Genomic DNA, 15,804 nt, shown 5'->3' on the forward strand with positions numbered 1-15,804 from the left:
GTATTATTCTACAGTATGAATCATCTGAACTAACATTCATCCTTTACAGCTCAAAATGTTACAACGACAGCACTGATTCCAGTCCACACCACAAAGTCAACTATAAAGACACCAGAAACTAAAGGTACATCATCACTGTCTTTCTCACATCAGTGCTTTACTGTGCATAATGCTAGAGTTATCTTATGTGTTGACTAATTACAGTTTTTTTTCAACCGCTTACACACAAAATCCTTACTTGTCACACAATTTCTGAAACCTGACACCCAAACACCAGAACCACACAAATAAAATCACAAAGCCATACACTAATTCTTGGCCTTTAACTCAATTTTCAATTTCATAAAACACTTTTTGCAAAACGCAACACACAACTCTCTATGTAACACACAAAAATCTAACAGGAAGAATCTTGATTTCCTTTTTTAAACACAAACATTGATTCTGTCCAACTACACATGGTTGATGTATTTCTTTTCTTTCTTTTCTTTTGTGTAATACTGTATTCACAACCACAAATGCTTACAGTAAAAAAAATAGTTTGGTTTCAATATTGCTTTTGTGTTTATTGTGAATTTTTCAACATCTCTCTGCCAATTACTTTCTTGTACAGAAATGTATATAGGAGCTCATGAAAGAAGAGCTTTAGGTTTTGAATAACTGTGTGTATATGATATATCCAAAAATAGAATATTATGGCAAAGGTGTTTGCAACGTACAACAAATGTTTGCTTTTGAGATGTGTTTGTGATATTTTTAATGCAGTGCTTCATTTTGCAAGAGATTTTGCATTTTGTGTGTTCAATTCTTGGATTTGTGTGTAAAGTTTTGAAAAAAAAAGAGGCAAAGTTTTGAAAATGTGTGTACGCAGTTGAAAAAAACTGTAAAATATGATTTATCCTTTATAGCTCAAGATGATTCAACAACGGCAGTGATTTCAGTCCACACCAAAACCTCTCAGGACCCCTCAACTATAAAGACACCAGAAACTAAAGGTACATCATCACTGTCTTTCTCACATCAGTGCTTTACTGTGCATAATGCTAGAGTTATCTTATGTGTTGACTAATTAAAATATAATTGTCATTTTGTACAGTATGTTGCATCTGAACTAACATTCATCCTGTAAAGGGCCCGATTCGAGACATGCAGATTCCAAAATTGGCCATAAAGGCCCTTTCACACCGGACGTGACGCGAATTTGCGACGTTTGTGCTCTGAAAGATTCCAAAACATTCGCGGCGACAGCTGAATGAAAAAATAAATATATTTCAACACAATAATCTTCATCCTGTTGAAAAAGTTGGTCAGTTTAACTGCTCAGGACAAACAACATGGACACTTCATCATCCAGTGAAGACGAGCTTTTAATTTTTTTTCAAAGACCGAAAAGAAGGTTTTGAAGAAACAGAGAGTCTTAAAGAACAGAGAGTCTGAGGGGGAGTACGCTAATCTTGTAATTAGCTAGAGCTAAAACTTTTTCATGGCTGGTTCTGTACTTACTTTAGAATGTCCGTGGGACAATTTGAGGAGCTCCTCCAGACAGTGGCACCGCATCTGACGAGACACTGTCGTACTGACAACAACACATTCACTTTTCATAGTCACGGACACAATTAGGTTTAAAAAAAAAAGTTTAAAGTTTAACTTCAAAAGGTTATCCTTGTCTATAGCCTACAGCGACTTGCATGTACTCCCACAGGAGCTGTAATCTCGTGAGAAATGCGATACCTGTCAAAGGTTAATGTTGATTGAATAGCTAGTGACATCTACTGGACATTTCGTTTACAGAAAAGAAACCCACTCACATATACTGTGAGTAGCCCAGGCTATAAATAGGCTTCTGTCTAAGATAAGAAAACCTTTATTTGTCCCACAGTGGGGAAATTGTATGCCTATGGACTACAGATAGAAGTTTAACTACTAGACCTATAGTTTAAATAAACATTCAGATGATCAGTCATTGTTGCTGTGACGTCACCTTTGTTTCCTTGTATTTGATTGGTTAAAACCTTTTCTGTCGCCTCGAAAGTGAAAAAAAATTGACATTAAAGCGAAAAAAATAAACGTCATTTTTTCGCAGCAGCACATTTGTGTTCGGTGTGGAAGCACTCATTACACAAACAGCTGATCATCGCACGAATAATTGGCGCGTCAAAATCGCGTCCAGTGTGAAAGGACCTTAACTCCCCGCTCTTTTTGGGTACTATGAAGTATGGGCTGTAAAACCCTGACTTCATCTTGGCCGGAGGGACAGCCTCTATTGCGTCTTTCATCAGGAGGACTGCAATCTCTGTACGCTTTGTACCCGCAGGGGGCAGTGAGGAGTGCTAGGGCCCAAACCGGGAAGCACAGTGTAGAGGCGGTGAGTGTGGTGCACTTACCTGGCTCCGTGGGTCCCCTGAGGGACTGGGCATGGAGGCGTGAGTGTACTTAAAATTGCGAACTCCCTATCCGTGGTGAATGAGGGTGTGGCCAAGAGTGAGGAAGCGAAGTGTCACTCACTGTCAGCACAGACGCAGTATGGCCCAGAGGTTTTGGAAACTGCACTTTATTGAGAATGTAGGTATCGCTGGAGCTGGGACCAGCCTGTGGCAGATAGGTGGCAGTGTCAGGGGGCCGGCAGTTCAGGGGGCCATGATGATGAAGGTAGTTCCAAAGAGCCTCTGTGGCCTTGAGCTTGGCTTAGCCACTTTGGTCGGGGATGTATAGGGGACGAAAAAAATTTCTTGGGAGGAGTTGTGGGGTTGAGAACAGGATCAGACACTGGAGCTGGCTCATAGTCTGGAGCTGGGGCTGGAATGGGCTCATGGGCTGGAGCCGACACTGGAGTGGACTCTGTGTGTGGCCCAGACACACATAGATGTGAGAGCCATTATGGTGAGTTCCATGCTCTCTGGGCTGAGCTCTGGGGTTGAAGCGGACACTGGGGAACATACTGGAGCGGACTCAGGGGCTGGAGCCATCACTGGACTCTGGTCAGGGGCTGGAGTCTTCACTGCTCTGATGGTGAAGCTGTAGCCTCTCTCTGTCAGGATCTTCATGAGGTAGTCAGTCAGGTCACGGCCAGCCAAGTCCAGATGGAGGATGGCATGAGGCAGAGCGTAACCCTCTCAGATGGGCACAGTGTGGGTAACACCATTACCAGAGTCCATTGTTGAGTCCTTGTTTCTTTTTGGTCCTGTATTCTGTCAAGGCTGAGCGGCTGTAGAGAAGCACACGACGAAGAAGAATTCAATTCCAGTTATCTTTAATCCTAAAAGCATGACAGGAACATTCAGGGAAACAAAATAGCAATACTCTAATATTGACATTAAACAATACAAGACAAAGACTACCAACTGGGGAAGCAAAATAATCTTATTTCGAACGGTTTGAAATAAGATTATTTTGCTTGTTTTAACTTGTTTTGGACTTATTTTTTTCTGAAAACAAGACAATAATTTTTTATTGTCTAGAAAATGCTTCTTGATTTAAGAATTTTTAGATATTTGGACTGGAAACAAGACCAAAAAAAATCTAAGTAAGAAAAGCATTTTTTTGCAGTGTGACTCCAGAACTACTACATTCTGATTTGTGAAATCTTTCACAGATTGGCTCTACTCTTTCTGATGTCTTCATGCATATTGACATTGTGACATGGTAGTGATAAAAGCCATAAAATGCTTTGAAAATAAAATAAAATAATTCCTAAAACTGACCTTGTACGCTGCCCTGTCCATATAATGTTCCTTTACTGTATCTTCTAACTATTGCTTGTCATCATTGTCTACTCTACTTGTGTTATTTCTTCCTTGTTAAATGTACATTGTAAAGCGTCCTTGAGCCCTGGAAAGGCGCTATATAAATAAAACTTGTTATTGTTATTATTATTATTATTACCTCTTTTATTGTATATTTGTGAACTACAGAACTGAGTTTTTAGCTTAAATGATCAAAACCATAGTGAACATTTATTAAACATAAAAGTCATCCCATGTTAGTGTGAGCAGCTTTCAGCACAATAAATGAGGGTTGCATAAATGCGGACCTGCTCTGGACTACAGCAGCAAATCCTGACATTGTGTTCATGCATTAAAATATCATTTTTGCATTTGCATTTTGTTTTTAGTAGTTGTACCGTCAACTAGAGCAACAACACTGATTCCAGAAACTACACCAAACTCTCCGAAACCAGGTGTGTATGTTCATCATCCTCATTTCAGTGGTTGTTTTCACACTCTGGAGTTTTCTAGAATCAGTATCTGAATGTAATAAATCATCTCTGAAGTTGTTCAAGCAGCTGATCAATAAATTTTGACTCAAGCCATGTTTAATTTGTAATCCACATCACTCACTGCCCAGTACGATTAGGTGAGGTGTCGGGGTGGGGTTTAGGATAGGGACCAATCAGGTTGCAGCTTCATTTGGGGGTGGGGGGGATTGTAGTGAAAATGACCTCAGAGGACATATTAATATTACCCTGATATTGTTGCAGTGCTGTTGCTCAGGCAATTCTTTTGCACATTGTGTTTTTTTAGTACACTATTTTTTTTTGTGGAAACTTTAAGATAATAAACACTTTATAGCTGCTGAACTGTGAAGTGACAACAGTATCTCAGAGGACCATCACAGCTGTAATAAACATACTGAACTTTCTATAAAATCCTCATCAATAGTTAGATAAAATCAAGTACCTCACAAGCATCAATTTACTTCATGATAAATATGGATAATTATGCTATTAATTGTGTCATTTATCATTTTAGGTGTAGCTGTTGTTTTTATATATTTGATTAATCACAGTAATGCTGAATGTGTCTCTCTATAGTCTTTCTCTCAGTGATTGGGATTGTTGTCGCTTCATTCGCCATTCTCCTTCTTGGTCTTATTCTCTGGATGATTCTTAAAAAAAGAGCAGGTGAGTTTTCAGAGTTTCTCATATTTTGTAACAACAGACAAAAAGTCAGAAACAACTGTATAAATAAGTATGTAATTTAGACAGATTTCCTCTAAGTGAAGAGAAATAAGTGAGTTAATAAAAATAATGTTTCTATTTTACATCTGTCATCAGACTGTCATCTGCATTAGAAACGTTTGTCTGTTTGATCATAAATATTCCTGTGACATGTTTCAGATAACAGAAGATGGACTGATGAATGTGTGGTGAGTATTGCAGGTTGATCCATGAGTTATTAGTGTTTATAAGCTCTTCTCCACAGAGGACTGACCCTAAATTATATGACACTCTTATTAGTCAGATTAGATCTTATTAATTAGATTAGACAAGTTAGTGTATTTGTACTGTTTCTGGTCTAAAGTCACAGATAAGTACAAATATGATGAACCAACGACACAATCAACATTTCCATTCATCCTACTGCCAGTGAACAATATGATTCATCTTCAATAATCTGTGTATATTTGACAGTTATTGTGGTACATTTTACTGTGGTACGTTTCACACATACTTTACCTGAAACATTTGCAGCCCCTGTGTAAAATAGTAGTGACTTTAATAGCTTGGTTTGTCATATTTCCATTGATGTTTAGGAGCAGACAGATGATCATGTGACTTATACCGAGGTCACTGCGTGCCGTAAAAACCAAGGCAAAACGAACAAGGTGAGAAACACTTCCTTGATGTTGTCCAGCTTCTCTCAGCATGACCTACAGTATATCGCTTTTATTCTTATATGCAGTTCTTCAACAGTTCTGTCTTGAATTGAGCTCAAACATCATGCTGTAATAATTGTGGGTTGAAACAATAACTGTGATGTTCATTCAGGTTCACTGTGATGATAAAGTGACGTATTCCTCCATCAGAGGAGCAAAAGTTGGAGCTCCGGAAAACTGCAGTGAACTTTATGCCTCTGTGAACTATAGCCATCACAAATCACCTGAATAATTATATAAAACACATGAGCAGAGGAATATGAATCTAATATAATTGACTCCTAATGGTTTCATTCAGTGCCATTATAAATACTTTCAATGTCTTTTACATGTTAACAAACAAACCCATGTGATGCTCTGATTTATTTTGCTCAGTTCAGCATGTTATTGTATAGTCTCTGTCTGCTTATTGATCAGTTAATGCTAGTGTCTTTATTATTAATTCAGGGTCTGCAGACTTTCACAAAGTCTAGAAAATGAGGACAGTTTTACTCTCTTAGATCATTCTCATTAAATCATGTATTTTCTCGAGCAGCTTATTAACTGTCAGCTTGCACTAATTATGAGGACAGCCGAAGCATGATGATGTAAGCGTTTATCACAATATGTCAGGAATGATAATTTGGTGTTTGAACCGTTTGAGCAGCTTCTTTCAGCAATGCTTGTAATATTGTATTTTATTTGTTAATAATAAAATAGTCTATGTCAAACCTGTGTCTTTATGGTGAAATATATTTTCCATCATTACACATATTTTTTTGTGCAGACTCTGTAGACGTGACACAGAAACCTCTGATTGTACGGCCGTATATCAATAAAAGAAATCATGTCTGAGAACTATTAATATCATTCACTTCCGGTACACTGTCAAAAAAAAAAAGGTACAGTGCTTGACACTGGGGCAGTACCTTAAGGTTCAAAAGTGAAAAGGTACTAGTATGTACTTTTAAAGTACTAATATGTAATTTAAGGTACTAAAATGTACCATTTAAGGGTAAGTAAGGTACAAAGATGTACCTTTTCACTTTTTTTCACCTTTTTCCTGAGAGTGTAGGATGGAACTGATTCTAAATGAAATCAACCTATTAATTCCCTTTGTAGGGCTGAAAATAAACAAAGATATCTGAAAATGAGAAAAGATATTTGGTATTCCCAAAGGCAAAGAGGTGCTGATAGTGATCAAGGCCTGTTGGCCAAGATGTGTGTACATCGGGGGTCTATCTTCTGTTTTAATCTTCTGATTGGTCAGTTTGAATGTCTCACATTTGGGTTTCAGTCACATGGTCAAGGAAGGGATAAAAGAAGATCTGGTCTCTTTTTCTTGGGCTGTTCTTTGCTCTTTGCTCTGGCTCTTCTTTTCCTCTGGGTCCCTTTCTTGGAGCACACTCTAAAATGCTGGGTTAAAAACATCCCAAGTTGGGTTGAAAAAGGACAAACGTGGGTTCTTTTAACCCAGTAGTTTTATTTAACCCAACTATTGTTTAAAAATTATATGGCTTGCTTAAAATGAACCCAAATTAGGTTGGAAATTACAAATCAGACACTTCATTACTAGAGGCAACAATAATAATCAAAAGGTGAACATTTATTAATAAGCAATTTAGTAAAAGTTTATTGTTTAATTATTAATAATTAAACTTATTAATAAATGTTCACATATTAATAAATGTTAATTTCAAACATAATTTGGGTACATTTTAAGTGAGCAATGTAGTAATTTTTAAACAATAGTTGAATTAAAGGGTTAGTTCACCCAAAAATGAAAATAATGTCATTAATTACTCTCCCTCATGTTGTTTCACACCCGTAAGACCTTTGTTTATCTTCAGAGCACAAATTAAGATATTTTTGTTGAAATCCGATGGCTCAGCGAGGCCTGCATAGCCAGTAATGACATTTCCTCTCTCAAGATCCATTAATGTACTAAAAACATATTTAAATCAGTTCATGTGAGTACAGTGGTTTAATATTAATATTATAAAGCGACGAGAATATTTTTGGTGCGCCAAAAAAAACAAAATAATGACTTATATATTATATTGAACCACTGTACTCACATGAACTGATTTAAATATGTTTTTAGTACATTAATGGATCTTGAGAGAGGAAATGTCATTGCTGGCTATGTAGGCCTCACTGAGCCATCGGATTTCATCAAAAATATCTTAATTTGTGCTCTGAAGATGAAGGTCTTACGGGTGTGGAACGACATGAGGGTGAGTAATAAATGACATTATTTTCATTTTTGGGTGAACTAACCCTTTAAATAAAACTACCCAGCAGGTTGGGTCAAACATTTAACCCATTTGCTGGGTCAAAACAACCCAATTGCTGGGTTTATCCATTTTCAACCCAGCTTGGGTTGTTTTTAACCCAGCATTTTTTAGAGTGCACTCTTTCTTTGCCTCCTCTTTTCTTTTTCTCTTTCTCTTAACACTTTCTCTCTTTGATTCGGTATTAACATTAATGTGCTACTTATGGCAATATAATATCGTCACACTATAGCAACTCTCTCCCACATATTTTTCTATTATAACTGCACTTATTTACATCGTTGGTATAAGTAGCAGTAGCAGTGGGTGGTAATAGACAAGAAATTTACATTTTTATACCATCTTGCTGATAACGTCAAGATATTTCTTATTTTAGGCTTAATTCAACCCCTCACTCTACAACTTTTGTTTCTATTGAAGAACCAGGGTTCCCCTTGTCTTGGAAAACCTTGATGTATGAGGTAGCCTGACTTTAAAAGTGGGATTTTTTAGACCTGAATACACCAAGCTCTAAAATATTTTATTGGGTAGAACTTGTGAGTAATTGTGTTTATTTCACAATGTGTGTAAATGAGTAGTCTATGTATATTTAAAGTTATGCATTGTCAATGTAAAAATTCTTTTAAATATGCCAGTAAAAGTATGGCTTTCTCAATGTCTAAAACCAGTGTGGTCAAACTAACACACACTTTTTTCCTCTAATGGTTGTCTTTTGTCCTCTTTGTGTTCTGGCTTTGAGTTCTAGTGTTTTCAGAACATTTGGTCTAGTTTTAATTGAGTAAGGTACACTTAGTGTGACATTAGCTACATGTTTTCTGTTGTATTTTCAGAGCGGTGAGCTCACTGTTGAGGTTTGGAAACATGTTACTGCTGAGCGTGAGACCCCGGTTAGTTTGACCGCACAGGTTGTTATTAGAAACACACTTAAAGAAAGAAGAGGAACTGGAATCTTAACCCACGCTGAACTGATCATCTCTGAACCCAGTTTGGACTGATGGGTGTGAATTGTCTCACATTCAGGGGCGTTTACACGACACTGTTTTTAGCTGAAAAAAAAAAAAAAAAATAGCCGTTTGTCTGTTTGTCTGACAATGCTTGTTTCAAAGTGCACGTTTTTGAAAATGATACCATTATTGTCTCAGTCTAAACTACAAAAACAAAATTTGTGAAAATGGTGACATCATGTGCATGTGTATTACATGTTCAGACATCAGCAACTACTGGCCTCGCAGCAGAATACAGCGTTTGTAGTTGTTTTCGTGGATCCGTGTGGACAGGGATTGTTTTGACAGTGTTGTTTTCTGTACTCTAAACTTTTCAAGAATGCAAAGGAAAAACGTACCCTCAGATACCAGTTCCTTTTAGGGCTGGACGATTATGACCTAAAATCAATGACCTAAATCTTGATTAATTGAACATTTTACTTCAATTACGATTAATGAACAATTATTTTTATTTTTTTTTTTTTTTTTTTTGCCCTCAGTTCACTTACAAGGTTTGTACTAAGATTTCTTACAGATTTCTGCTCGTTGTAAATAGGGAAGTGCACAATGACTAATTTCATAACCGTTTAAACGTAAATTTTGCAACCGACTAATCGACTAGTCTAACCCCGCCCCCCCGGATACAGTCTGTATATGCGATATACAGTTTGAAAGAACGCTTAATCTATGAACAGTCAAATCCCATACTGAATGCCACTAAAAATATATATAGCCTATGCGATGTGCTTGCCTTGCATTATGATCATTGTATATTAAACTTTAGCGTTCACTTAACCCCTTAAGCCCGAAGTGTCCCGCCGGTGGGACACCACCCCCCGCGAAAAAATTAATAATCAAATTACTAAGCAACCACTGACAGGAATAATAAAGGTATCATTTTTTAAAGCTTAGAAACTCAACTTTTTAATGCATCCAACCATTTTGTTCAACTCTTAACGAGTGCTGAGTCATCACTCTAATACAGAGTGTACCGCCCACGGGCGCCACCTAGCTGAAAACCCCGCAAGTCCCATAAGTAAATAATAAACCGATGCAGCATTTATGTCACATTTTGTAACTTCATGAAACGTGCTCCAATTGTGGAAAATTTGGACATCATTATTTACAGTAGGTTCTCACGATTAAAATAAGTCCAACATCAGCATAATCCAATGTGTCGGTCACGAGTTACTCCACGTGAAATAACGATTTCAAAAATGCCCATCAGAGAGCGACTGTATCTTTTGATTTCTTTATGCGATCGCCACAAAATTTGCTCCAGATACAGCTCACATATAGAACATCACCAAAAAAGAATTCCAAAAAGAAATCATAAAAAGTTATTGCATGTCAAATATGAAATATATGCAAAATTTCACTTGAGCAAACTTTTATTTTTTGGCTTTATCAGCAGTTTCTCAGCATGAGAATGTCTAAATTTAATTTTTTAAATTTGAAAATTTAAAAGGTTTCCTTTCAAACGATACCAACCTTTTGACTCTCCTTGCTATAGTTTTGGAGTTACGAGTCTTTACTTTTTTGTGTGTCACTCAGAAAAAAAACTCTGAAAATACCCTCAGGGCTTAATGTCACGGTCACCATCTATCTCACCTTCCCCGAACTCCATTTCCCATCATCCCTCCTGTTGCTCACCTGCTCACACTCAGCAATCACCTGCACCTGATCTCCATCACCTCATCAGCACAGCAGCATTCACACTTCACACTCTTCACCCTAGCATTTTGTCTGGTCTTGTTTTTATATGGACTAACTTACCTGTCAACACTTACCTTGTTCAGTGTATGCTATTGTCTCCAGCGTCTCCCTGATCCTCCATGTCTCCAGTGTCTTCATTCTCCGGACTCTTTCCACACTCATCCATCTCCACCTCAGTGTGAGCTCGGCTGCTCACATCTACTATCTCCTCCAACCACCTGCAAAGTCAAAGAACTGTCAGTATTCTCTCTCATTATTGCATTCCTGCTTTGACTGTCATACTCACCTACCTGTTTGCCATACCTGCCATGGTCAATAAACTCTCATATTCATTTCTACATCATTGTGAGTCTGTGTTCCGTAACAGAAGACCAGACCAACTAAAAAAGAAGATGAGCAGCAATGACAGTGAAGTGTGGGAATTCGCTGGACAGATTGCATTCTCTTCCAGACCAGCATCTTGGAAGACGAGACCATAAAGCCGTTGTACAAGATTGGGGCCAACTATGTCGACCCCCGGGAACTCCCTGATCTTGCTGGACTAGGCTGGAGAGAGGCCATCTCCATATGTTGGGAGAGCTTCATTCCCTCATATGCTTTCCAGCCAGCCCAAGAGCATCGTCCCAAGATGGCTGTTATTCCAGAGTCCCGTCCCAAGATGGCCGCCACTCCAGAGCCTCGTCACAAAATGGCTGCCATCTCTGAGCCTCGTCCCAAGATGGCCATCACTCCTGAGCCTCTCTAATGATGAGGAGTTTGATTGACAAGCGATCTAACCAGTCATAACGCAGAATCCGCCGTTTTGTCCAACAAAGCAGTCAGGAGTTAGAAGATTAACCTCGGTGGACTTGAATTTGAAAAATGGTGTGTACTGACGTCTTTCCGCAATTTAAACAACATTCCTTATGTTTATTTGATGCTATAAATTAACTAGTAGGAAGAGATGATTGGTTCACAAGCCGCTTGAGCTGAGGTACTACAGCAATCTGTCACGACACATTAAAGAGCCACAAAATGTTTTTTATTGTTCGAATTTCTTAAAAAATTACAGTTTGAAAGCTGGGACTTTGTTTAATATCATAAGTAACCTGCTCTGTCTTGTCTGTCAATGTGTTGTAAGTGTCCTCTTTGCTCCGCGATGTATTTTACACTGTGTGTGGCGTGACGGCGCCATGGCTTGTCGGACAAAGCAACAGTAACTAAGGGGGGCGGGTCTTTGCGAAGGGTCAATTAAATAAATTATGCAGTTATAATTGTGTGGGTGTGTTGGTGTGAATGTCAGAGTGTTGTTTGTATGTGTGTACAGGTGCTGGTCATATAATTAGAATATCATCAAAAAGTTGATTTATTTCACTAATTCCATTCAAAAAGTGAAACTTGTATATTATATTCATTCATTACACACAGGCTGATATATTTCAAATGTTTATTTCTTTTAATTTTGATGATTATAACTGACAACTAAGGAAAATCCCAAATTCAGTATCTCAGAAAATTAGAATATTACTTAAGACCAATACAAAGAAAGGATTTTTAGAAATCTTGGCCAACTGAAAAGTATGAACATGAAAAGTATGAGCATGTACAGCACTCAATACTTAGTTGGGGCTCCTTTTGCCTGAATTACTGCAGCAATGCGGCGTGGCATGGAGTCGATCAGTCTGTGGCACTGCTCAGGTGTTATTAGAGCCCAGGTTGCTCTGATAGTGGCCTTCAGCTCTTCTGCATTGTTGGGTCTGGCATATCGCATCTTCCTCTTCACAATACCCCATAGATTTTCTATGGGGTTAAGGTCAGGTGAGTTTGCTGGCCAATTAAGAACAGGGATACCATGGTCCTTAAACCAGGTACTGGTAGCTTTGGCACTGTATGCAGGTGCCAAGTCCTGTTGGAAAATGAAATCTGCATCTCCATAAAGTTGGTCAGCAGCAGGAAGCATGAGGTGCTCTAAAACTTCCTGGTATATGGCTGCATTGACCTTGGACCTCAGAAAACACAGTGGACCAACACCAGCAGATGACATGGCACCCCAAACCATCACTGACTGTGGAAACTTTACACTGGACCTCAAGCAAGGTGGATTGTGTGCCTCTCCTCTCTTCCTCCAGACTCTGGGACCCTGATTTCCAAAGAAAATGCAAAATTTACTTTCATCAGAGAACATAACTTTGGACCACTCAGCAGCAGTCCAGTCCTTTTTGTCTTTAGCCCAGGCGAGACGCTTCTGACGCTGTCTGTTGTTCAAGAGTGGCTTGACACAAGAAATGCGACAGCTGAAACCCATGTCTTGCATACGTCTGTGCGTAGTGGTTCTTGAAGCACTGACTCCAGCTGCAGTCCACTCTTTGTGAATCTCCCCCACATTTTTGAATGGGTTTTGTTTCACAATCCTCTCCAGGGTGCGGTTATCCCTATTGCTTGTACACTTTTTTCTACCACATCTTTTCCTTCCCTTCGCCTCTCTATTAATGTGCTTGGACACAGAGCACTGTGAACAGCCAGTCTCTTTTGCAATGACCTTTTGTGTCTTGCCCTCCTTGTGCAAGGTGTCAATGGTCGTCTTTTGGACAACTGTCAAGTCAGCAGTCTTCCCCATGATTGTGTAGCCTACAGAACTAGACTGAGAGACCATTTAAAGGCCTTTGCAGGTGTTTTGAGTTAATTAGCTGATTAGAGTGTGGCACCAGGTGTCTTCAATATTGAACCTTTTCACAATATTATAATTTTCTGATATACTGAATTTGGGATTTTCCTTAGTTGTCAGTTATAATCATCAAAATTAAAAGAAATAAACATTTGAAATATATCAGTCTGTGTGTAATGAATGAATATAATATACAAGTTTCACTTTTTGAATGGAATTAGTGAAATAAATCAACTTTTTGATGATATTCTAATTATATGACCAGCACCTGTAATACAAAACATTGTGTGTGCTTGTAATATTTGAGAGAGAAAAACTACTGCAAATCACAAATCCTTTGTGCGTACCAGTGGAGCTTTGTTGGCATCTAATGGGGAAAATTTGGTACTGCGCCCAAACAAAATCTTACTGAAAGCTCTTTTTTTTTTGAGATATCAACCTCAAATTTGGAACACAACTTGTTTAGATTTCTAGCAGTTTTAGAGTTCAACATGTTTTATAAAATATATATTTTATATAAAATAGTGTTCATAAGTCATTTTCATAAACTTTTTTTTATTTTCCCTTTTAAACTTTTTAAAAACAGACATTTTTGTCCACTATGGACCTATGTGTAACTTCTTTTTAAGTGACGCAAAGGGAAGGGTTAAGCACATCTGCAATTGTACTGTATTACAATAATGACTAATCACCTAATAATGGAATTGAGAAAAACAACAACAAATGCCCAGATGCAGTATGATAATGATCATTTTAAGGAAAAATTTGCTTAAACGGCTTTATATGTCATTTATGTTGTAATTTTGGGGTGTGGTCGGGAGAGCTTTGACACATTTCAAAACACAGACATATCGTCCCCTTGGATTATAAGGTTTTATCTGACATTTTTGTCAAAATTGAGTTATTCACATATTCATATTCTGTGACAACTTATGTACATTATGTGATGTTTCTTTTTTTAAGTTGTGTACATTTTGGTACTTTTTTTTTTTTTTTTTTTAAAACAAAAAGGTTCTATCTACAAAGTCGCACTCTAACTTGGTTCTATAAGGTTCTATCTGCGTGAGCCAATCAGCACCTTGAAAGCTCACGAGGACCAATCAGGATTAGCGTTCTTTGTCATGTCGCCGCGATAGGTGAAGAGAAGATTAAATAATTTCACACAACACAATGTTTATTAGAAACCTCATGATCGAATATTTTATGGTTCCTGCAATAATGTGTTAAATTACCCATCATATTCCTACCTAAATTTAACATCTGCACTGTTCAAAAGATTTAGCACTGCCATTTATGCTTAACTTGAACAAGAAAAAAAATTACTTTAGAATATGAAATAAATGTCATAAAAACCATTAAATTTAACTTTCTTATGCATGTCAACACATCGTTACAACACTAATTTTGTGTTTTAAAACAAATTAGAAGTAAACTGTTTGTGTTTCTTGAAAATTATTGCTTCAAATAATTTTTTGGCAGATTTTTTTTAGAATTAGAAGGTTCTATCTGCATTTGACCCTTTCCAAAAATCCCCATTTACAAATCTGAGAGGATTTTGATATTGTATATTTAGAATATATTTAGGGTCCCTGTCATTTTCATGTTTGAAAGAAACTTGTTCCCCATATAGATTTTGTTACATGGGATGCAAAAACTTTGAAGCTCAATATCTCAAAACTGCTCAGAACACAGACAGAACCTTATCATTCCAAGCGGACAATATGTTTTAAAACACTATCCGACACTATCATTTTGACTTCACTGAACCCAAAGTGCGTTGTGTACTTTGTCACTGCTGCGCTGCAATAAACTTCTTCATTGAGATCTTCAACGTCCTCATTTTTTCTTACATCACATGTCTCAGGTTTCATCTCCAGATTTTCAAACTTGGACAACAAGTACATTACAGTTTTAACTTAATATTTATGCATGAAAACAATATCGATCACTTTCAAACTATAAATATTTATGTTTACTTCACTATTTGGTCAGATTACAACCATTTTAAAAGTGCAATGATATTTTTGTAGCTATAGTTTACAATTGAAAATCTGGAACAATGGTAAAACAATTCAATCTATACCTAAATGTACAATGTAGCAGAAATAAATGATGTGGGCATAAAGATAAAAAGTTTCTCCAAATTAAAATCAAAATTACCCCCTGGGCCTGTGTCATAAAAGTGGCTGTTGATGATAATGTAAAGAATGTTAAAGAAACCATGGATGAAATATGATAACTCAACCCCAACATTGATCTGATCACTTGACTGCCAGTAAATCTCAGTTACAAAGAAAGTACATGGAAGAACATCTTCCTCATCTCTGTCTGTGGTTTTGAGGTAATGTCCCCCATCTCCACCCCTAATGTTGATGTCTTGGGAGTTGTTTCAGAGCCCTTCTGAGGTGGAGAGTAATGAAGTACATTAGGTACTGTACTTAAGTACACTTAAGACTGGACTGATTATCTAACTCAGCCAGTTAAGATCTACATTTAGCCTTAGATGTTATATGAATATGGTCCCTGGAGCATA

At 37.5% G+C, this 15,804-nt stretch overlaps 1 protein-coding gene across 33 annotated transcripts in view; it reads left to right on the forward strand.

The window, feature by feature from the left end:
• Positions 1–6,385, forward strand: part of LOC127513098 (uncharacterized) — a 122,046-nt gene extending 115,661 nt beyond the window's left edge. For 9 of the 33 annotated variants that reach the window (XM_051894684.1, XM_051894680.1, XM_051894683.1 and 6 more), the window contains exons 4-10: positions 50–124; positions 909–995; positions 4,112–4,177; positions 4,811–4,900; positions 5,117–5,145; positions 5,533–5,604; positions 5,768–6,385. In XM_051894684.1, the coding sequence (XP_051750644.1) occupies positions 50–124; positions 909–995; positions 4,112–4,177; positions 4,811–4,900; positions 5,117–5,145; positions 5,533–5,604; positions 5,768–5,887 (539 nt within the window). In that variant the 3' untranslated portion in view covers positions 5,888–6,385. The remainder of the gene's footprint in view (positions 1–49; positions 125–908; positions 996–4,111; positions 4,178–4,810; positions 4,901–5,116; positions 5,146–5,532; positions 5,605–5,767) is intronic. The other 24 variants (XM_051894674.1, XM_051894691.1, XM_051894693.1 and 21 more) reach the window with 8 other exon arrangements.
• Positions 6,386–15,804: the final 9,419 nt, after the last annotated feature.

This window comes from Ctenopharyngodon idella, chromosome 5 (genome assembly GCF_019924925.1).
Source record: "Ctenopharyngodon idella isolate HZGC_01 chromosome 5, HZGC01, whole genome shotgun sequence".
Taxonomy (NCBI): domain Eukaryota; kingdom Metazoa; phylum Chordata; class Actinopteri; order Cypriniformes; family Xenocyprididae; genus Ctenopharyngodon; species Ctenopharyngodon idella.